At 30.6% G+C, this 24,117-nt stretch overlaps 1 protein-coding gene across 3 annotated transcripts in view; it reads right to left on the reverse strand.

Moving 5' to 3' along the window:
* The window catches only part of LOC105662834 (arginine kinase), a 92,101-nt gene extending 68,700 nt beyond the window's left edge, over positions 1 to 23,401 (reverse strand). The window contains exons 1-4 of one of the 3 annotated variants that reach the window (XM_076539846.1): positions 23,186 to 23,401; positions 22,971 to 23,102; positions 17,977 to 18,517; positions 15,524 to 15,689 (exon numbers count right to left, since the gene is read on the reverse strand). In XM_076539846.1, the coding sequence (XP_076395961.1) occupies positions 15,524 to 15,689; positions 17,977 to 18,489 (679 nt within the window). In that variant the 5' untranslated portion in view covers positions 18,490 to 18,517; positions 22,971 to 23,102; positions 23,186 to 23,401. Of the gene's footprint in view, positions 1 to 15,523; positions 15,690 to 17,976; positions 18,518 to 22,970 lie in introns of all 3 variants that reach the window. The other 2 variants (XM_076539835.1, XM_012288362.2) reach the window with 2 other exon arrangements.
* Positions 23,402 to 24,117: the final 716 nt, after the last annotated feature.

Consider the following 24,117-nt stretch of genomic DNA (forward strand, 5'->3'; position numbering starts at 1 on the left):
CTCCTTTTATTATCCAATTATCAAATTTTGTTGAAAACCAATTATCGACGATTATTTCCTTTGAATAATTCGACATTTCTTGAGAACGATGTGATCCTGCTAATCGAAGTACAAAATGAAGATGTATCAAATAATGGCTGTCTTGTGGTTCGCAGCCCACCAGAAAGCCAACTGCGGATTTCGTGATTAACTGAATTTGCATTAGTGATTTTCATCACGATGGCCTTGGGAAATCTCTTTGCTGGTGAGATTAAACGGCTCAAAAGGGTTAAGGGATATTAAAGAGATTAGGGCATGTACAAGGGAGAATCAGCTACTCAGGGAGAGAGTTTTCAAAGCCAACCAAAGAGATATTCCCTTCTACTCCTCTTATCGTGAAGCCTTCGTCAACATAACTTATTACATTTTAATCTGTTCTCTTGCCTTCGTAATTGCTTGTTATAGTGTCATAAACTGTTACCAAGTAAAGTGTATTTTCAATTTTTAGCCAAGACTTCGGCAATCTTATGACAGGTAAGGTAACATTATGGTTTTCTATCATGAACGAAAAGCCGAATTTTTGCTTTATTTTGAGCGTCATAATCTCGTTACAACGTTTTTTAAAAATATCCGAAATTAACCGAATTGCAGATTTCTGGTAGTAATGGTTTAAGTGGTTGTAGAATTACGTTCTTCTAAAAACTATTTTTCAAATTTTCTGACAACTACAATTTCTGGCGGGATTTAGAAAAAAATTATTCTCTAGGAATTGTATTATATGTATGTCTGAGAAATATATAACTGCATTATATAATAACTTAACTGCATATTATTCCACATTTTATGATGTTATTCTTTAAGATGAACTTTCATTTCTGGTTATAAAATATTTCTGCAATTCATTTGCGTTCTTCAATCCATGTATCAACTAAACAATTCACTGCAAAATTTTGGAGTACTCGTATTTGTTGAAAAGCCAAAGTCCTTAAAATGAAATGTATAATATGAATGCCACAGATAAATTTGAGCTTGTGACAGCGATTTAGAGATATAGCAATTTGGGGATGTACCGATTTGGGGATATAGTGATTTGGGGACGTAGCGATTTGTGGATATAGCGATTTAGGGATGCAGCGATTTGGATGTGAAAGAATTTGGAAATTGAGGAATTTGGGAATGCAGGGATTCGGTAATGTAGAAATTCAAGAACGTAGGGATTTGGGAATGCAGGGATTCGGTAATGTAGAGATTCGAGAACGTAGGAATTTGGGAATGCAGGGATTCGGTAATGTAGAGATTCGGGGACGTAGGAATTTGTGAATGTGGGGGTTTAAAAATGTAGGAATTCGGGAATGTATTGATTTGGGAACGTAGGGATTTGGGAATGCAGGGATTCGGTAATGTAGAGATTCGAGAACGTAGGAATTTGGGAATGCAGGGATTCGGTAATGTAGAGATTCGGGAACGTAGGAATTTCTGAACGTGGGGGTTTAAAAATCTAGGAATTCGGGAATGTAGTGATTCGGGAATGTAGTGATTCGGGAACGTATGGATTTGGGAATGTAGGGATTCGGGAACGTATGGATTTGGGAATGTAGAGATTCGCGAATGTAAATATTTGGAAATTTAGGGGTTGAAGAAGGTAAGGACTCGGGATGTAGGAACTGAAAAATATAAAAACTCGGATATATAGGAATTCGGAAATATAGGGATTTAGAAATAGTCTAACGACTATTTGGGTACGTGCTCTTCGAAATAACTGGGTTAGCTTCTTCACGCATCAACTTGTGGATTAACATCTATACATGTGTGCACTATTTGATTAGCAAATCTTTTTACATAGAAGGTGTAACACGTCACTCAATAAGTCTCCGGTCTAACTAAGAAAAACAAATTTTTTTTTAGAAATTCCACTTTAATCATCAATATACGTTCCTTCCAGTGTGATACATTGATTCAAACGCTCCTCTAACTTTTCAATTCCCTTTATATTAAACGATTTGTCTTTGCTCCCAAAATAAGCTTCAGTTTCCGCAATCACTTCTTCATTTGAGCCAAATTTCTTTCCCTGGAGCATTTTTTTCATATCTGTAAAGAGCCAGTAGTCGCTGGGGTCCAAATCTGGGAAGTACGGTGTGTAGGAAACAATTCAATTGAATTGTTTCCTCACAACTATGAGGAAAACGCAATTCATTCAATTGAACCATCGTGTTCATCGACTTGTGACACGGCGCATTGCCTTCGTGAAACAGCAAACGTGGCACCCACTTTGAAAGCAATTTGCACATGCCCAAATTTTCATGCAAAATTGTGAAGACACTACCTTCTGATATCTTCAAGGCATCAGCTATCTCATACAACTTAAGTTTACGGCCCTTTAAAACTATTTTGTGTCATTTTTTATGTTTTCCGGAACGACTGCTGATTTTGGGCAACCAGAGCGTTCAACATCATCGGTGCTTGTATGACCGCGTTTAAATTAAGCATACCAGTCATTGATAGTTGATTTCCCTAGTGCAGAGTCCCTATAATGCTTATCAAGTCACTTTTTGGCTTCAACAGTATTTTTTCCGATTAAAAAACAGTGTTTAATCAACACACGAAATTCCATTCTATCCATTGTCTTCAAAATTACGAAACTGGGGGTACTAAAATGACTGTAACTTCTAAACTATTGGTCAGAATACCATAAAATTTTGACACGTACTGTTTGAAGGTTAGTATTATTCAAAAATAACGTGGGTCTGTCACCAGTGTCGCCATATATGTGTCAGACCGGGGACTTATTGAGTGACGTGTTACCTCTTTAAGCTACATTCAGATATGGACTCATTAATGACACAATAAATATTTAAAAAACGTTTCAATTGAACTATAAGAGGAATCGCTAAGACACCTACGGAAGGCTAAATCCAGGATACTGATTTAGACTGGCTTGTCGAAGACAAAGAAAATAGAGCATCGAGCGTTCGTGACATATACGAAGAAGGATTTGAAAGTGTCCTAATGAAAAATTCATCACTGTTGAATATAAAAAGAAAACTGTTTTAATCAAGGCGATTAAAATTAGATGCTACATGCTGCGAGCTTCGACTGCTAAAATCTAAATCTAGTCTACGAAACTGGGCATCGCAAGCTGAACGTAGGGATTTATAGAGGCAGAAAATACACTGCGTTAAATTTGATGAAAGTTCAAACTAGAAATAGTTACATAGAACGGAAATCTGCCCCGATATGAAGCAAACTGCATACATTTCTGTAAATCGAGTAATATGATAATAAAAATATGTAATGTGTGTTCTCAATTCGTCTCGATGTCTTCTAAAACTATGAATAAAAGAAAATGTGTTTCTATTTAAAAAACCCAAGATGACCTTGACTTTGCCAAGAGAGCAAATAGTTTTTAAAATTTGCTTTACTAATATTTATTGTGCGCTTCATACCCTGCAAATATTGTTTTAAACTTTTTTTCGTAAAATGGCTACAAATGGGAGAAAAATCGTTACAGGTAACACACTGTATGTTGTACACACGAGTGCAATGTAGACTATTCATGTATTTACAAATTTTCTAATCATCAGTAAGAATTTTTTATTTATTTCAATTTTGCTAACAGTAAAATATTATCTCCTATCTACAGTAAAAACATTTTTGATATTTGTTCAACATGTTAACGTCAGATTTTTAGTTACATTGTCGGTACTTGTGTATTATTATATCGTGATCAATTTTTGAAATAAATTACTCAGAATTCTTAAAACCAGATTGATTGATCAATTAAAAGAATCGCCAAAATATAGAAGTTGATTTAACCGATACACGAAATTAGTTTGTAATCGCTAATTATAAATACCGGTCATTAACTATCAATTACCGAGTGAAAACATTAATCGGCCATCAGCAATCGTGGTTTTAAAATACTAATCGTTAATAATTAATTATTAATTTTTGATTGAAATTTAATTATAATTTTATTTGATACATGTTACGTGCAAATTAGGTGAGACGTATTTTCAGTGCATATTTTAACCAATTTATTAATTTTGGTAACAAAAATATACTTTAGTAAAATATGCGAGAACATTTATTTGTCCGCTTATCGGTATTTCGGAATAAATGTTTTTTCGTCAATATTTTAGAGTATTGAATCGTCATGAAATTCAGATATAAAAACAGGTTTTTAAATGTTTGTTTGTTTGTTTGTCCGAATTTCAATAAAAAATCAGTGAACCGATTTTAATGAAATTTACACAGTTTTCACAATTCGTTCCCCGTTTTCGCTCTATATTTGAAGAATTTTTGAAATTTTATATCTTACTGTTCCTGAGATGAATACGTAATACTCTTTTGAGTTACTGCTAAATTATCATAATCTAATAAAATACAGTAATCTTTTGTATAAATATGTTGTTAGGAATAATTCCATACTTGATTTTAATACATGTAGTAAAATAAAAATTATTTTAGCGATTTTTACATACATTACAGCCCTTACTTCATTTAGAATCGTTACCTTTATATCGTATAATGCAATTGAAGTTAAATGAAAGTATCAAACTTTTCACATGCACCAATTATTGTCAAATATCCATATTATTCCTTATTTATACATATGATATGTAACGACTGCAATTTATTAAGAATAAATTTGATATTATACATATTAGGGTCGCTGGCAATCACAATGCCAAATTTATACACTGAAGGTTATTCAAATTGAGAAAATTATTATAAATTTATTTCGTCCACAAAATTTACATCGCAATGAAATTAACATTAAAATTTACCCCAATTCAGATATTAATAATTAATAGTTGATTACCTACAAGTACAAGCATTTTTGTTCTGATAATAAATAATTAAATACTAGAAATTAGATTAGTTGGTTTCACTTCAGTAAAATTGATTTAATCTTAAAATTTCAGAAAATATTGTCAAAGTTAATAGAAATACTTCTAAATCGATTTAAAAGTAAATTTCTTATGCAGGGTGATTCTGGGAGTTGGGACAGATTTCTGCTATTTTAATACCGTATTTTTCCTGATATTTTATCTTTACTTACAGAAGAGAAGTAATCTCTCCCAGTTTCAAGAACCATTCAGTACATTTTACTGCATACATTAAAATAATTAAATTACGTTTAAATAAATTGAACAATTAGATTTACGTGGCAAAAGGGTTGAGGAACTATTTTAGGCAAAGTGGATTGCACAGATTTTTGAGATTCGATGAATTCTACCTAAATCAAATTATTAGAATTTGTATAAATATTTAGCTGAATCATACCGAACAGTATAATTGCGATCACAAAAAAGTAGTTAACTATATCTTTACATTTTCGTAATGGCACTATTATCCCTGTTACTCTCTTTTCTCTATTGTTTACCAGTTCCTTTCACCCAATCCTTATCTTCCTTTTTGGACGAACGATTTATCGACTATTCGTTTCGGGAGCACGCCAAATGGTTATTCTAAAAGCTCCTTTCCTACGTTGCTTTGACATAATTGAACATTTCATTCGTTTCTTCCGGTAGTTACATTTTATACTTTTGATTCAAGTTAACAATGATAGTTCTTGTTTCTTACAAAGATGGTTCTTGTTCCTATCTACCCTTGTTTGTTATTTACTGGTTGTTCGAATTTCCGAAGCTATTATTTGTCTTTTACTCATCCTTGAAAAATTATTTAATAACTTGTACTGATTCTCTTTGACAATATTTCTTGCTTCTCAATTATTCGTAGCTTTTGAACTACCCACATTGATAACCAAAATACAAATAACGAACATGTAATAGCTTTATTTCTTATAAATTGCAAACTGTTATTATATTAAATAATCATGTAACATTTTATGAATTAAGAAACTTTTTAACCTTCCAAACACTGTAATATATTATTGCATTGTTATCTACAACCTTATTTCTAGTAGTATTTTCATGCAATTATTTATCATGGAAATTTTGTAACATTACTGATATTTCTCTAATTGACTTCGTTAACAATAATTAATGTAATTGTGAGAATTAACCTTTATAGGTTTAATTAACATTTCAAAATTGAAGATCATTTTAGGCACAGATCAATAATAAATTGAATTTATTTTAGTATTAGGTAAATCGGTGGTTAGAAATATAGTGTCATTCAAAAAAGTCAAAGTAATCGCAATTTTTTGCAGAAAATTTAGTATTCTAAAATTCTTACATTGTAGTTGTTGACTGTTGTGGAATATTACATGAAATTCTTTTGCTCAAATAATCTTACTCAAAATTATTGGATATACCTAAAAATGCATACAACTATTGGTACACCTTGTATACTGCATTTTAATATAATAAGATTGCGCCAAACTAATGAATATAATAATCTAATACTTCAATGCAAGTTATTCATAATAGTGTACTTTGTATTCCTTTGAATAATCCTCATCTATATCCTAAAAATAATAATCATTATACATAAAAACAATAGCAAAATTAAATTTGAAAAACATAATTAAAAATTGAAAAATAAGAATTCTTTGTGTAGAAGTTTTAAATTAATTAAAATCTAAAAATATTCATATGGCGTAGTAATGGAAGAATATTCGTGACATGCCCTAATTATTACTGTTCCAAATATTATGTATGTATTAGTATAATTATTTTCATAATTTAATAAAAAAATCAATTTGAGAGATGAAAATACTTTATTTGTAATAAGTGTAATTATATATGCGATAAATATGTGCATAAATATCAATATCAAATAGGTCTGAATAATAACAGTAATTTTATCAATAGTTTCTTTTACCAATTTATGAAATCCATTAAATTAAACAAATTAGTACGGTAATTGTCATTTTCATTATTGTAAACACATTCCTCAACAAATATTTTCAAGAATTTACAAGAACGAAGGCACATGTAAAGAAAGTGTTATTTTTTCTTTTCAACTTATTTTTGTTTGCAAAATCATCACTCGTCTATGTATCACGACTTTTGGGGAATCGTATGTAAGTTTTAACTGCTAAAAACTATTATTTTATTCTTAAAACTGTTATTGTACTTTTAGGTACTGCTCTTGCAGAAAAGTATAACTACCAGGTCCGCATTTTATTACTGAGGTACAGAAATTTAATACTAGCAACTAATATTTTATTTTTATCTGTTAATTTATGTAAAAGAATAAAGTTAAATAACAGATCAATAATAGTTAGCAATTTTAGCAGTACAATCAGAGATCTCGAATATTGATGAAAGTTTATCAGTATTTAGTATGCAGTAACACATTAGTGGAAGTCCACAGAATCCAATAGTTCAGCTCAGCAATAATTTATTACGAATACATTAATAATAGTAGATAATCGGCAGGTGACTGAAAAGTAACAGAGGCTGACAGAGATATCTAAAATATATGACCAAATCAATAATTTTTCATTTTGAAACAGTATTCGTGTGTACGTATGTAATAGCACGCAATAGCAAACCATCCTTATCAGCAATATACAGTCGAAGTTCTTCAATAACAAATGTAAAATTTTTTTTCGAAATTTTTCCGAGTATTGTTAATGCTGTCGTACTTCTTTCTTTATTTATTCTTTATCATCTGAACCAATAATTATTTAAGTTTACCATCATTATTGCTAACATTCTACGAATTAGTGGTTAGATTTTCAATCTGGCTGCAATATTTATGAGAAGGACATGATTAAAAGTTGCATTTAATTTCTTTTGTTCATTATGACACTCAAAAATTCGTTACTGATATTAATAAAAGTTATATATTTCATAAACCTCGCTGTTGGTTTTTGAGTTAATTTAGTTTTATAAATTAGTGTTGTGTTTTCTTTAAATTTAAATTATTAACACATGAACTGTCACACTGAAATAACTGAAAATTGCATTCGGTAACATTTTCATTTTTAACAAATCTTACCGAATATTTTTATAGTATCTTCTTATATTTATGTGTCATAGTTACAAGTAGCTAATAAGAGTATTTTCACTTAGATAAAAGGACATATTTTTAATAATATAAATTGTAGACGGTATTACCATACCATCTGCATGGTAATTGAAATACCACCCACATGTGGGTGACATGGCAGTCAAAGCGTTAAAACATTATATTCTATCTTTTAACGAAACTAGAGAAGAATTGTTTTATTCATTTAAAGTTATATCTGCTTCTGAACAGATGTGTAATTTGATGTCAATTTTGGTGTAATAACAATATTTGTAATATAACAACACAACATAACAGTACACAATAATATCGAATATAACAATATTCTATGGTATTTCAGCAATATCCTAGTATTTATTTGAATACTGAGATAATGTGAAAATTAAAGAATTAATGATAATCTTTGTATTCGTTCATAATATATACGTTCATAATTTCGTTTAATACAATTTGAAATCAGAATATTTTAATGCAATCTATAGTGTCATGTGTGTGTTTTTATAGTCGCCATTTGCCAATGCTGTATTATATGGCTTTTTTATAAGCATCGATGTCCTTTTCAATACCACGAATTTATATAAGGGACAAAATACAGTTGTTTATAAAATGATGGAAGGGACATAAAAAAAATAATAATGCTACTTAAAAGTATAATCAAATTATATCCTTATGATATCAGGGGAACCGAAAAGTATTCAAAATTTCTTCGATGACTTAATGTTTTGCAATGAAAAATCGAAGGACTTTTTTGAAGTAGAGAATCGAACAATTGCTATTACGCTGGCAAAAAAATGTTAGAGAATGATGGAAACTATTCTGCTGATTACTTTTTGGTCCCCATAATATTAATCAGAAGTTGACTAATTTTTCACTTATTTTATGTCTTGTACAAAATAAAAATGTCCCTTCCTACCACTTTTCCTCTAATTCTTCTATAAATTCATCAGAATTCATAAAGAAAGTATTTGATTACTTCTGACATTGAAAATTAAATTCTAAAAAATTCATATTAATGTATTGAATTGACATGCTTACTAAAATCGCAACTCATTCATTATTTGATTGCAACCTGTATTATTTCTATTTTTTTACTGCTAGTACTTCGCCGGAATAGTACTATCAGTATCTTAAGAAATTACAGCATTTTCATGTAACTGTTTTGTAAGGGTGTATTAATTGTCTAATATACTTTATTCAAAATTTTACTATACCTCATATTGTTATAATTACAACCCTAACCTAAATTTGTTACTGACATAACCTAACGTGAAAGTAGATATTTCACAAACAAAGAAAATTAAATAATAAACTTGTATAAATACATTCCCTTTAATTATATCTCTTAAAAATAAAACAAGAAGTTTTAATTAAAAATATTATTTTAATAAATTTGTACATATTATATTTCAGTTTTAACGTACTTATACAAATGCAAGCATTAAAAAGATATTTGCTAGCATTTACCAGCATTTACCGTAGGTAATGAACGTTGGATTAACAATAAACGTGTTAACATTTTGCCTAATCGCAAATCGGCAATTTATATATATACATTATGAACGAAGTGATAAATGGACCATTATTTATAATGCCTGACCCGATTTTGTTTGCATTATTCATAATGCTCGTATTAATCACTTAATCCATAACATGCACATTATGTAGGCAAAGTATAAAATGTACTTTATTTCAGAAACTGCCTGAGTTAATTTAGGTCATGTACATACAGGATACTCAACTTTCTCACCACCTAACTTTTCCAACATATTCCATACACAAAATAAGAAGAAGATGTTATATTAACAGAGGGTTTTAAACACTTTATTAAAAAGTTATAGCAACAATGCAAACTAATTTCGGACTGCTTTGTTTTCGGTGCCACATATAATGTATTCCAGTTTTTAACGTAAAACTTTATCAGTATGTTCCATAAATAAAAATGCTAGAAAAGTGTTATATAAACATACATTCTTAAATATTTGGGGAACTAGACATTTGCGATCTAGAAATTTAGGGATATTTGGGGATTGAGAGATATAGGAATTTAAGGGTTTAGTGTTGTATGAATTGGAGGATCTTGGGATTTTGAATATTTGGGATATAGAGGTGGATGTTGAAGATCCAACTATTTGGCAATCTAGAGATTTGGAGATTTATGTATTCTGGATTCTATGTATTTGTGGATATAGATATCTAGGAACATAGATGTCTAGGGTTCGAGTGATTTGAAAATCTTTAAATTCCAAATCTTTAGAATTTGGGGATCTACGAATATAGAAATCTAAAGATTTAACGATACCGAAATTTGGGGAATTAGCGATTTGAGAACTCTGAGATTTGAAGATTTACAGATATAGAAGTTTGGTTCCTTAAAAATTTGTGAATCGAGAAATTTAGAAGCGTAGAAATTAGAGGGATACAGGAATTTAGGGGCATTGATATCTGGGAGTTTAGGGATACAAGAGTTTAGAAATTTTGGGGATGGAGACATTTAGGAATTTATAGACTTGGACATTTGAAAACTTGAAAACTCGGAAACTTGGAAACTTGGAAACTTGGAAACTTGAAAACTTGAAAACTTGAAAACTTGAAAACTTGAAAACTTGAAAACTTGAAAACTTGAAAACTTGAAAACTTGAAAACTTGAAAACTTGAAAACTTGAAAACTTGAAAACTTGAAAACTTGAAAACTTGAAAACTTGAAAACTTTAAAACTTTAAAACTTTAAAACTTGAAAACGTGCAAATGAGAAAACTTGAGAATTTGATTTAAGGATACAGGAATTTGGGAAGTTATGTTCGTCTAAACATTCTCTCTTATTTTTATTTATATGTGCTACTAAAATTCTATGAAAACTGTATCACCCTGTTTGTGACATCGAGCAGCAAATCTTTTTTATATTCTTGTATTTTTTATTAAGGTTTTCGAAACTCTATGTTCATGTAACATTCTCTATTTTCACCAATAGACTATATCAATAAAATTTAGCAGCGAACAACTAGGACACCCTGCATATTATCGTATTTTGTACATCTTCAATAACATACGAGATATCAGGTTAACAACCTAACCTACAAAGGCAATTTTTCAAAAAGAAAAAAGTATAACAAAAATTAACAGTAAAATTATTTCACATGAGACTACGTTTGAAAATTTCCACTTTAAATATTCGCTTAGAAGTCATACAAGTTTAAAGAATTTTGCAACAGTATCATTTTTTCCCACGTTTGTAAATGCTCGTAATGTTACGAATCGCTTTGCATTAATCATACAAACCTTACTTTCGTTGGTTGTCACAACGTATAGCAATCGAGAATATCTGGGCATGAATTTTGCACGTGTTTATTAAATATACATGTGGCGAATATTCTTACAAAAAATCCTTGTATGTAAAATTTTATTCTACCTTTTTTCCTACATTTTTATGCAGAGTTATTCTCTTTCCAGTTGTACCGCTGATATCCTGTATAAATTTCGTTAGTCGTTTACGCACAAAATATTTTTTTGTATGTGCTCGCGTGGTTTGCTGTTCCAACTATTTTGGAGAAATAAAATAAAACACATTTTTTGTGGATCATTTTTATAATCACACCAAAAAATATTCATGCAATATTACATAATTGTAGCATTTTAGTATCACGTTATAATCTTTATATAAAACGGCTTAGCCGTTTCTAGCCGGCAATCATGTGAGAAGATGGCAAGGTGCACCCCTACACATATTGTATCAAAATGTTCGTCTATGACCACAGGTGTGCAAGTTTGTGTTATTTTGTTGATATCCACTATCACTGATTAACAAGGTGATGGCATACTATGTTAAAAAAGAAACTTAAAATGTCTTAAAAATTATTGTTTTTTTTTACCATTATACCCTAATACTTTTTATTCAGAATATTTCAGAGAATCGATTTATCTAAGAAAAACTATATAGTTCCATTTAAAAAATTATGGGTCATTTTCATTCCTCCAAGAATACTGCAAATATAAAAAAGTGCACACACTATTATGTCGGCATTAAAGAACAGTAAAACTTTTTCCTCTTTCATTTTGTTAAGACACGTATTATTAACAAGAAAAACGTTTAATAGTAACGAGATACCACGTCTGTCTGTCGAAATTCCAGACATAAAATTTTTGGAGCCAATTCCAAATTATCAAACTAAGACACATGACAACCAACTTGAAATTGAGACAGGTTCGTTTAAAGGTACTCCTCACATTCAAACCATCAATGACAAAGAACAACAGTGGTTAGATAATTATTTGAAAGGCAATTCGATTTCCAATTTCGACAACTTTGTTATTTCTCGCATTGATAAACAATAAACTCACTTTACTCGCGTAGCGAGTGTACACTGCTAGTGTTATTATAAAATTATAATTGTAATTATAATATTTAATAACTGTGATATAATTTTTAAAGTATAACGAAATTACCATTACCTTTTCCTCAAAAATAATTTTCTATTAATTTTGTAGGTGATCAAAATTTTAACAAAACCCGAATATGAATTGCACGTGATCTCTTATTTTCAGTAATTCCTAAGCATTGATACGTTCCTAAATTGATAATTTGATAGAAATCATGCGTTAAGACTTGAAATAGTGATACGATTTAAATATCCTGAATAAAATAAATTCGTTTTTGCCACGAAAAGAGTAACCACTCAGCCTTGAGGAAAATACTGCAACAAATCCAAGCACGACAGAGATATTTCACAAAAATAAAATGAAGGAAAAAACAGTTGAAACGTTCTCTCGTGCTCGAAGAGAACTCGTTGAGATGCTTTAAAGCAATTCCAAGTTTAAAGCTGACTCGAGGCAAGGATTAATCGAATCGCTTTACGGACGGTTTAAAGTTATTTCGAATTCACGGTTGACTTTAAACCGTATGAAACATGCACAGCTACGTGAACGTCCACACAGTAATTGCGATCACTTACGATCTGTTACGGTTCGTAACACGACGATAAGTTTACGATCAATTATTACTGCGATGCTTTTATAAAAGCTATTTGACGTGGAGTGAACGATGATGACATTATCGGCAACACCAAACAATTGACACAGCATAATTGTGAAGGTAGACTGCTTACGAGTACCTAGTGGAAGTTTTCAAGTGTTCTGGTTTTATAATTTTTCTAATTCTTCTCATTTTTCTAGTATTCTAGTTTTCTAGTTTTCTAGTTTTCTAGTTTTCTAGTTTTCTAGTTTTCTAGTTTTCTAGTTTTCGTTTTCTAGCTTTCTAGTTTTCTAGTTTTCTAGTTTTCCAGTTTTCTAGTTTTCTAGTTTTCTAGTTTTCTAGTTTTCCAGTTTTCCAGTTTTCCAGTTTTCCAGTTTTCCAGTTTTACAGTTTTCTAGTCTTCTAGTCTTCTAGTCTTCTAATCTTCTAGTCTTCTAGTTTTCCAGCCTTCTAGTTTCTCAGTCTTTTAGTTTTCCAGTCTTCTAGTTTTCCAGTCTTCTAATTTCTCAGTCTTCTAGTTTTCCAGTCTTCTAGTCTTCCAGTCTTCTAATTTCTCAGTCTTCTAGTTTTCCAGTCTTCTAATTTCTCAGTCTTCTAGTTTTTCAGTCTTCTAGTTTTCCAGTCTTCTAGTTTCTCAGTCTTTTAGTTTTCCAGTCTTCTAATTTCTCAGTTTTCTAGTTTTCCAGTCTTCTAATTTCTCAGTCTTCTAGTTTTCCAGTCTTCTAGTTTTCTAGTTTTCTAGTTTTCTAGTTTTCTAGTTTTCTAGATTTCTAGTTTTCAAGATTTCAAGATTTCAAGTTTTTAAGTTTTCAAGTTTTCAAATTTTCAAGTTTTCAAGTTTCCAAATCTATGAATACCTAAATGTCTCCATCCCCAAATTTCTAGTCCCTTGTATCCCTAAACTCCCAGATATTAATGCCCCTAAATTCCTGTATACCTCTAATTTCTACGCTTCCAAATTTCTCGATTCACATATTTTTAAAGAATCAAATTTCTAGATTTCTATATCTGTAAATCTTCAAATCTCAGAGGTCTCAACTCTGCAAATTCCTGTATCGTTAAATCTTTAGATTTCTATATTCGTAGATTCCCAAATTCTAAAGATTTGGAATCTAAAGATTTCAAAAAATATGTTCCTAGACATTTATATTCATAAATACATAGAATCCAAAGTACATAAATGTCCAAATCTCTAGATTGCCAAATGGCTGAATCTTCAATGTCCATCTCTATATCGCAAATATTCGAAATCCCAAGATCCTCCAATTCATAGACCACCAAACTCTTAGATTCGTATATCTCTCAGTCCCCAAATACCCATATCCCTAAATTTCTAAATCGTAAATTTCTGTTTCCCCAAAATGTTCAAATCCTCAAAATTTCCCTAAAATAAACGAACATACGTCAAATTTCGGCTCGATTACCATAAATTTACTATTAATCACAGCTGTGATATTTTTATAAAAACTGCTTGACACGAAACGAACGATGTTGATGTTATCGAAAGTATCACGTAATTGACACGTTAGGGAAAATTCCATGTAATGAACACATCAAGAAAATATCTCTATTAACTGAAACATATTTGTAGCTTATGGCTGAATAATTTGAAAGCGGTTTGTACATTAAAATTAATTAGCAAATAATATAAAGGATTCAATATTTGGACAATTTGCGAACAGAAGAATAATTTGATGATTTTTTAAGTACATAATAAAACACTATTAATCACTATTTTTAGCTTAGGTAAATATAAATTTTTATGTTATAAATAATATAAGTTTTAGAGTTTATAGATTTTCAGTATGCAGAATGTAGGTAATAGCAGAAACATCTGAACTCCAATAGTATTCAAAGAAAATAATGAATTTAAAAATGTTACGTTACTCAAAGAACATTTTCGACATTTTAAATGAATATTTTACTTGTTAACTATTAAAATTATTGTATCTGTGATACATTAAGTATATTTGTAAATAAAAATAATTGTAACTATAAAAGAGTTCGCTTACGTAAATTATAGGAGATTAAATGTAGAATTCTGCGTAGGTAACATACTTATATTGAAACCGTTTAAAAAAAAACCAAAACATAAAATAATTCAATATAAACTAAAATGTAAGGTTATTGCGATTATACATGAAATCTCCATTATGATTAATAATCTGATTATCAAATTTTGATAATAATACAAAATATAACATTATAGCAATCAGAAATCTCATATCAATTTCAGATCAAAATCAGTTACATTCTAACGAAAATATTTCCATTACTTTAGCAAGATGAACAAAACTGATTTTATTCTTATACAAAATTAACTGCTTACGCAAGATTGCGAAAACAAATATAAAGTATTTTTTAAACGAAAGACTCAACCATCCATAATCCACTAACTGACGTGGCTTCGTTCTTTTATGAAAAATGAAAAGTTAGATAACAGGTAAATCGCTCATTAATGTATATCCAAGAAATCCGACGTCGAATTATTTATGAAAGATAATCTCCAACGCCGTCTGACGAAGAAAAATCAACGAAGCGACAAATTTTTCGAACAGTTTTAAAAGTAAAGCAGAGACCGATCTGCTGAAGTTTGAAGAAAGTTAGAGTGGCAAAGAGGGTTCCATTACTCACCGGTCGGCCAGAATCTATTGGCATTGGCTGCTTCTAAAAATCGATCGCCTTCCTTGAACAGGAAATGATCGTCTATCAGTTGTTGCTGCGTTTCTTTATCCATCGTGGCGAGAGAATAGTAAGTTCCTTTCAATTCGCCTTCTAACGAACTTAATATTCCTTTCACCTAAAAATAGGAAAGAATTTACAGTGTACAGAGCGTGAGAAGCCATTTTACCGCGTTAGTCGGGAACCATTTTGTCGCGCCACTGAAATGTCACGAGTCGTGGTGGACTCTTACAAGTTATTTCAGAATGAAGAATAAAACGAGAAAGATGATCGCACAGAGATGAAGAGAAATAACTCTGGAGAGATAAACAGAAACAAATTGAAAATATAGAATCATATTTTTTCATTTGAGAAAATAAAATTTAAAAATTTACAAATTTGAAATTTTTTAAGTAAAATACTGCTAATATTTCTTGCGAAAAATGGATACGTATTTGTATCAATACAGATTGAATCGCTTTCGTATTACAAGAAGTTGCTTTTTTATAAAGCTTAAAATATTTTATATTTTAAGATGCTTTTCTACTAATACTTGTTCTACTAATCATTAATTATTAATACCTTAACTACAAATAATTAATAATAATTAGTACGTGAAATAATATTTAAGGAATAAATTAACAATAAAAAATAATAAATACTTAAAATAATAATTAATACTTCAATACTCGAATTGCTAATTACGTAAGAACATATAATAGTGCCTTGTACGTTCATTTTCCCTTAATTCTATCAGCTAATATAATTAGAAAGCACAATGACCGATTCATGAAGTCACAAAGTAATTAGTTTTATGAAGCTATGAATGTACGCAAATAACTTTGAACGACATTGAATTTTATAATTTAGTACGTCTGGAATAAAATTGATTTTTGTTTGGCATTGGTAGACAACCAAGGAAATTTAATTTTATGTAATACCAACTAGCCGAGGAACACAGTTTGGACAGGTTTTTGTTAAAATTAAAAAACACTCTGCTTGGATTGAACGGTTTGTTATTCATAAAGCTGCACGCGTATTTGTGCGGGCGGAGTGTATTGGAATAAATATTGAACCGATGAAAGAATTTGATTTTCTGGTTATGAAAAAAAATACTGAATATTTCGTAATTGAAAACTGTTGAATCATTAAAAAATATAGTTCCTTGACAATTTAAATGTTCATTATTATAAGTAATAATGACTTTGTAATTTTGAAAAAATGGAAAAAATAAATGCACGGGAGTTCTTCAACTTATGCAATTTACTGAAGTAGCAAATTTTACGTACAATCATCTTTGCAAAATTATCACGAAGATGACGTAAAGGTAATAACAAACAAATAGAAACTTTCGACGCTCAATTAATTTGTAGTACTTTAATATTACCCTAAATATATATTTACTTTAACCCTACATATATCGTATCCCGCTCTAAATTTTCAATTACGGAATTTTTCAATAACTATTTTGAAGAACAATTTCAAAAATAAATCTTCCTACTGAGAAATTTATTGCTAATACTCTACCATAAAATTTACTGCACAGAATATTCATGTCACGTTAATAATTACGTATTTGTAAATAAAAGTTGAAAATTTTTAATAAAAAATACACGACATCCTAGAATAAAATTTTTAATAAAAAATACACGGCATCCTAGAATGAAATTTTCAATATCTGGCTTTGTTTTTGAGAAAATTGAATTTTACAATTTTTAAAATATTTATAAGAAAATCTGTGAATACCTAAAAAACTGTATTTTTAATCAATTTTCTGTGAATCTCATAGCTAAATATAAATTTCGCTAAAACATGTCATAAGTTTGGTGAAAATGTGAACATTTGTCGAAAATCCATGAAAAATATTAATTATTCATGATGTTCTACGTCATCTATCAATTTTTATTTATTTCTCTAGTTATTAATTTTTCCTCTCGTTTAGCTACCAATTTTTATTTCCCCCGTTTAGTTATGAATTTGCATTTGCCTCTCGTTTAACTACCCATTTTTATTTGGTTCTTTTAGTTATAAATTTTTAGTTTGTCCTCTTAAACATCAAAGTTTCATTTACCTCTTTTAATTACCGTATTTGCCTCTCTTCTAGTTATCTCTACCCTTAGTATTCAATAACACAGTGACACAGTACATATACTTCCAACAAGGCTTTCCACAAAACTTACTATCTTCCTTGGGAGCCTTCTGTTTCACTTTCCTCTCTACTTTGTGAAACCCAACTTACAGACCCTAAGTCAAAATTGTCCCCCTCCCTGTACCCGAAGAAATAACCCACACACGCGTCCTCAAACATCGCTACACAAAACGAGGATTTAAGGAAGCTCAAAGGCTGACACTTGAACAACCCCGAGCCTCGGACGTTAATCCACTGTGCTGTTCATATTAAAATCGAGCTTTCAGTCCTTCCATACCTTTTGCTCCAAGTCCTGATAGTGATTCAGCGTCATCGTGGGATTTAAAGGATATCCCTCAACCGACCTGGCACACCGAATCCTCGTCGAGATCACGAATTGTCCTTCAGGATCAAGATTACCCAGCTCCTCGGCCGTTCCCCACTCTAAATCAGGATGAACGTGTGTAGGCTTGAAATCGCCGTGGTATTCTTCGATCATGGGATCAAAAAGATCGGCGAAAACGTCGTACGCCAGCTGATCTGGTGCGTATAAGCCGACACCCGAGTCAAGATTCGTCAAACCCGATTGAATCACGTCCATCAAATTAGAGCCGGTGCTGGTCATGCGTGTTTTCAGCCGGTTGAAAATTTCTGGGGTTAAGTGTTTCTTCAGCAACGATTTGCTTTCGACGTTCGAGAACTCGGCGTACGCCTGCTCCAACACCTTCACTTTTTCGTCGTTTGGGTTCATGAACAGGGGTTGAGGTGCTTTCACCTTTTTCTCGCAAGCGCACAGTCTTTTGTCACACATTTTGCTTGATTGCTCGCTGCTCTTCTTCCTGCGTGAGCATCGAGAAGGAGATAAGAGTTAATCTTTTGTGCGTCGCGGTATTCGAGATATTTCGTTTAACGAATTGCGAAGAATTTGCTTAAACTATTGCGAAGTTTATTCTGTCGGTAGAAATAAGAGAAGAATTTAAAAGATGAAATACGAAAAGGATTCATAACTGGTGAAGTACTTAACTACGAAGGAAATGAAGGATAAACATGGGTTGAAAATCTGACAGCTTCAAAAAGTTGTGAACAACTTTGTATTTCGGTTGCAGCGAATAACTTTGTTGCTTTGGTAAATACTCAAAGCAACATAGTTAAAGCTTTCGTATGAAAGCAATGAATTATCTGTCTTCATATTCTGTACAGTGTATCATTAGAGGAAAATGTATTAACCAGTTAACTGTGATTGACGAGTATACTCGTCATGCGTATAAAGTAGTGACCATTGGCTATTTAAATTGTAATTTTTGAGAAAAACAAAACGTCATCTTAAATTTCAAGATGTTTAGAATATTTTGAGGCCATGCCAGAATAAAACAGACAAATAAAAAATATAAATAATTTGCGATGAACTCATGCGTCCCCGTATGCACCGGCTGAAACAGCTTACCAGTTCACACAACGAATTTATTTATGTGCGACAACAACGTTTTTTAGATGTTAGCGTGAAAGGAAAGCAAAAGCAAAAGTCGGAAAGCTGATTTATGATAGGGTCCCTTCAGGGATGGTCTATCATATGCATTTAATTTTTATTGTGTTTTTCATCTAATAAGTATGTAATATATGTTTAAGTTAACCAAATAAATATACATTAGTAATAAAAGTGTCAATTTTATAAAATAAACCCATCTTTTTGATCCAATATCTTACCAGCGCAACTTACTCTGTGATTGACGAGTATACTCGTCATCGCTCGATTTCGGCGACACAGTTAACTGGTTAATTATCTTTCACCAGTAAAAGAAGAAATGGTAATTAGCGTACTCCAGAAAGTTATTCGCTCTAAATGAAGAGTGTTTGTTTCTTTGAAACTATTAATTCTTTGATCCATTTTTATTAGAACTTTTCATAGTTTGAAAAGAAAAGTTAAATAGTCTGCAAATAGTGAGATAAATATATTTTCGTGCGGATAAGTTAAAATATAATTTTTGATGCGTCATTGAAATATAAAGATTTCGGATTTTATTTGTCAAAAGCAATTTTTTGTTAAATATATTTTCTTCCTTTAGTATAATTATTACTTTCCTATCGGAGCACGTAGGCAGCTAATATGAAACATGTTGGGTGCGTGCAGTATGAAACATGTTCTACGTTCAACAGCGTTTTTCATCACTCTAATGACACGTTCAAGTGACGAGAAAATTATGCAATGTAAGTGTAAAATATTGATTTCTAACGAAAACAGGTGGTTTTTACAAATAACATTATAAAAGGTCTACTAAGAGAGAAGGGAAATTATTGCAACCTCAATTCAACGTGAGAGATAATTATAATTATAGATATAATTACAGATATATTTATAATTATAAATAATTAGTCGGATTATGACATTAATGATAATGTTCAAGTTATAGTGAACATTAAAGAAATTATACTAATAGGGAAAACTGACGTAATGCATTTTTTGCGTTATGGAAACCTCGGATGATTGATATAAATTGTCAATATTTCAAAGCACTTGCTATCAGTATAGATCATCAATAAAATGTTATATATTATTGTACAATTCATAAATAAATGTGATATGATTACAATTGTAATTTAATTGTAATTAATTCTTAAATTACCAAATATGCAAATTCTGCAATTGTCAAATTAAGAAATTTCTAAATTCAATAATTCCAAAATCTTCAAAGATTTAAAGTTATGAAATCTCTAAATCCAAAAATTTCTAAGTTTTCATATTCCCAGATCTTCAAATTTTTAAATAATCACATTTTTAACTTTCTAAATGTTCCCAAAGTACCGAATCTCCAAGTTTTAAGGTCCTCAACCTTCTGAATTTCCAAATTCCCACACTTCTTAATCTCAAAAGTTTCCAATTTTCAAATTTTTAAGGTTTTGTGTTATCAAATTTTTAAAGAAATTTCAAAATTTCCAAACTTCTAAATTTTGAAATTTCTTAATTTCCAAGTTTCTAAATTTCTAAACTTCCAAATTTCCAAATTTCCAAATTTCCAAATTTCCAAATTTCTAAATTTCCAAATTTCCAAAGTTCCAAAGTTCCAAATTTCCGAATTTCCAAATTTCCCAATTTCCCAATTTCCCAATTTCCACATTTCCAAATTTCCAAAGTTCCAAAGTTCCGAATTTCCGAATTTCCAAATTTCCCAATTTCCCAATTTCCCAATTTCCAAATTTCCAAATTTCCAAATTTCCAAAGTTCCAAATTTCCGAATTTCCCAATTTCCCAATTTCCCAATTTCCAAATTTCCAAATTTCCAAAGTTCCAAAGTTCCAAAGTTCCGAATTTCCAAATTTCCCAATTTCCAAATTTCCAAATTTCCAAATTTCCAAAGTTCCAAATTTCCGAATTTCCCAATTTCCCAATTTCCCAATTTCCCAATTTCCAAATTTCCAAATTTCCAAATTTCCAAATTTCCAAATTTCCAAATTTCTAAATTTCCAAATCTTTAAATTTCCAAATCTCTAAATTTCCAATTCTCTAAATTTCCAAATCTTTAATTTTCCAGATCTCTAAATTTCTAGTTCCTAAATTTCAACATTTGTCTGCTTGCAAATTTTCGTCCTTTCATATTTTGAAATTCCCAAATTACTGAATTTTCAAATTCAAATTTCCAAGTTTCCTAATTTCCAAATTCATACATCCTGATTCACCAAATTTCCAAATTCACTACTTCTCATATTCAGGATCGATGTATGTATATTGTCGATACAATATTGTCAATAAATACTGGTAATCCTGAAATATTGACAATACATATTGATCGCCTGAGGGCTCCATTAGAGACGCATAGAATTTGGTGTTCCAACGTGTCATTCACATCAACATGTAACAGAAAAAGAACGACAGAATACATTAATAAGCATGAAAAATGTACATTTATTTGTTTATTCGTTTCGATAAATATTTATTTTTATACCAATCGTAAAATGTCTTTTACGAATTTTTTATCTGTTTCATTATGTATACAACTTTATTTGAAACTGCAAATTTTTACTGTCTTCACTTTTTCTTATCATAATTTCAAAGTAATTAAATTGTTAGATTATTAAGAAAATAAAAATTAAACATTTAGATATTTTTCATTTCTATCCGAATATTTATTTATTTCATTACTGTAAATCGCCGACTTTTATTGTTTCTATTGTTTCTTATTTCTTCAAAATCTTATTTTTTCAAAATTTTTAAACTTTCAGATATTTAATTATTTATATACCGTTGTTTATTTATTATAAGTTGAGGTTTTTTTACTGTTTTCATTTTTTCATGCAATTTTAATAATTAAACTTGTAGATGTTTAATCATTTGATGTTTAATTAAGCTTGTTGATGTTTAATTATTTATTTACAAATGTCTATATATTTCATTTTTGTACATCGTCGACTTTTACTGTTTTTTAAATTTTTGTATGTCCTCACGATAATTAAACTTGCAAATATTGAATTATTCACATAAGAATGTTTATTTACTTTATTATTATAAATCGCCGATTTTTGGTGCTTTTATTCTTTCTCATAACAATTTTAAAGCAACTGAGCTTTTGTATACTTTATTATTTATATACGAATGTTATTTATTCCATTGTAATGTTACTTTCATTCAGAAATCATTTTTTTACTATTGACATACTTTCAAAATAATACACGAGCACAATATGTAACTAAAAAGACAACTAGTTTCTAAATCTCTTTACAAAAACACCTAACAATCAGCGAATTTCTGTTATTTTTTAATAATTTTGACCTATACGTTGACCAACCATACCAGTTTTAAAGAGAAATATTGTTTTTTGATTTCAGGAAGCTGGATTGTGAAATATCGTGTACACCGTTTGGTTCTCTCTTTCTTTTTCAATTGTACGGTGTCAGCTGCATTGCAAAAAAATTATTATACAAAAAAATTTTTAAAGATAATTAAAAACGATCTAATTCTTATTATTATGTACTACTCTCAGTTAATTAATTTTTAATATTAAAGACTATTTTCTATTAAAATTTAATATTGATAAATAAAAATTTTTTAACAAAAACTATTTTTAATTATGAAAAATTTCAGTTAATTAAAAATAAATTTTAATTACTGCAAATCATTTGTTGTAAGTTTCAAGGAGGATTTTTACTTTGTCTTAGCTTTCTATGATCGAGAAACGAAAAATTCCGCTTTTTAATCTTTTCGTAAAAAAAAGAATCCTTCAAATATTGAAATATTTATAATAGCACAGATTAACGAAATTCCATAACACGTATTTTTCAGAAACACGAGATATTACTTACTAACAATTTCGAGGATAATCGACCAAATCAATCAGAACACCCTGCGTACATTAGTGGACCCAAGGTCCGAACAATACCAAGTATTGTCAAAAGAATGGATCGTAGACGCTGGACCCCTGGAGTGAGAGTGCTCTTCCGAAAGAAAGAATGAACGCTCTATAGGATCAAAAATCGTTACTGTTCCTCCTCGAGTCGTTGATTATTCCTTCTCTAACCTCTCGCTCGTCACGCGTCGTCTGGACGTCTCTATCGTTTTCACCCCTTTCGTTCTCCCTTTCCGCGGAGCATCCCCCGGAGCGTCGAGTTTTAATTACACATATTTTTTGTGCGAGCCGCTCTCAAGGCTGCCGGTGTGCACCAGAAGGACCCTACACGACGGCGACGTGAATATTCTGAATTTTGACGCTTCTGGCATAGCCATCTCGACGCCGAGCAACCGCGAAATCTCGTTTCCCACTCGTCACGAAAAAATCGTGAAGCTGCTGCCTTCAGCTTTTCGTCTCGTCTTCGAGATCGCGCGTCAGGGACGCACACAAACTTTCGGAGTAATTTGATATACCACAAGATATACTTATTTTTCAAACTTTATACGATGTAAGCGCCAGTTTTTTAATGAAGACAAACTAAACTAAATTGTATTGCAATCATAGATACATAATGACTTCTCGAAAGTGAATGATCGCTGAAACTTTGAAGGATGAAAACATACGTGTTACATTTATCTAGAGATAAAATTACAAACTTTGAAAGCTTGTCATTCCTTAACAAATTCGAAACCGGCAAAATGATGACTTAAACCCCCCCTTAATTTCACATGGACTACAACATATTTCGATTAGAGTAAAATCGGAAATGGTGACTTCCAAATGTGATCGATTTGGCGTGGAGTGACCTCTCTACAAGGTGATTATGTAGTGTTATACTGCAACGCACAGGGGGAGGTACTTTTAGTGAGAAACTACACTTCTTAGAATAGAGGTAACTTTTATTTATATTGTAAGGTTCCGAAACGGCTCAGAGGTTCACTGATGTATGAATACAAGTTCGAAAATTCGCGTGACAAATGTCTTGATCGGAAACTCTATTTTTCTTTATACATATATCATTGCACTTCATTTATGTGTATTGACTTGTAACATACAATTCA

The sequence above is a fragment of the Megachile rotundata genome, chromosome 2 (genome assembly GCF_050947335.1).
Source record: "Megachile rotundata isolate GNS110a chromosome 2, iyMegRotu1, whole genome shotgun sequence".
Taxonomy (NCBI): Eukaryota; Metazoa; Arthropoda; class Insecta; order Hymenoptera; family Megachilidae; genus Megachile; species Megachile rotundata.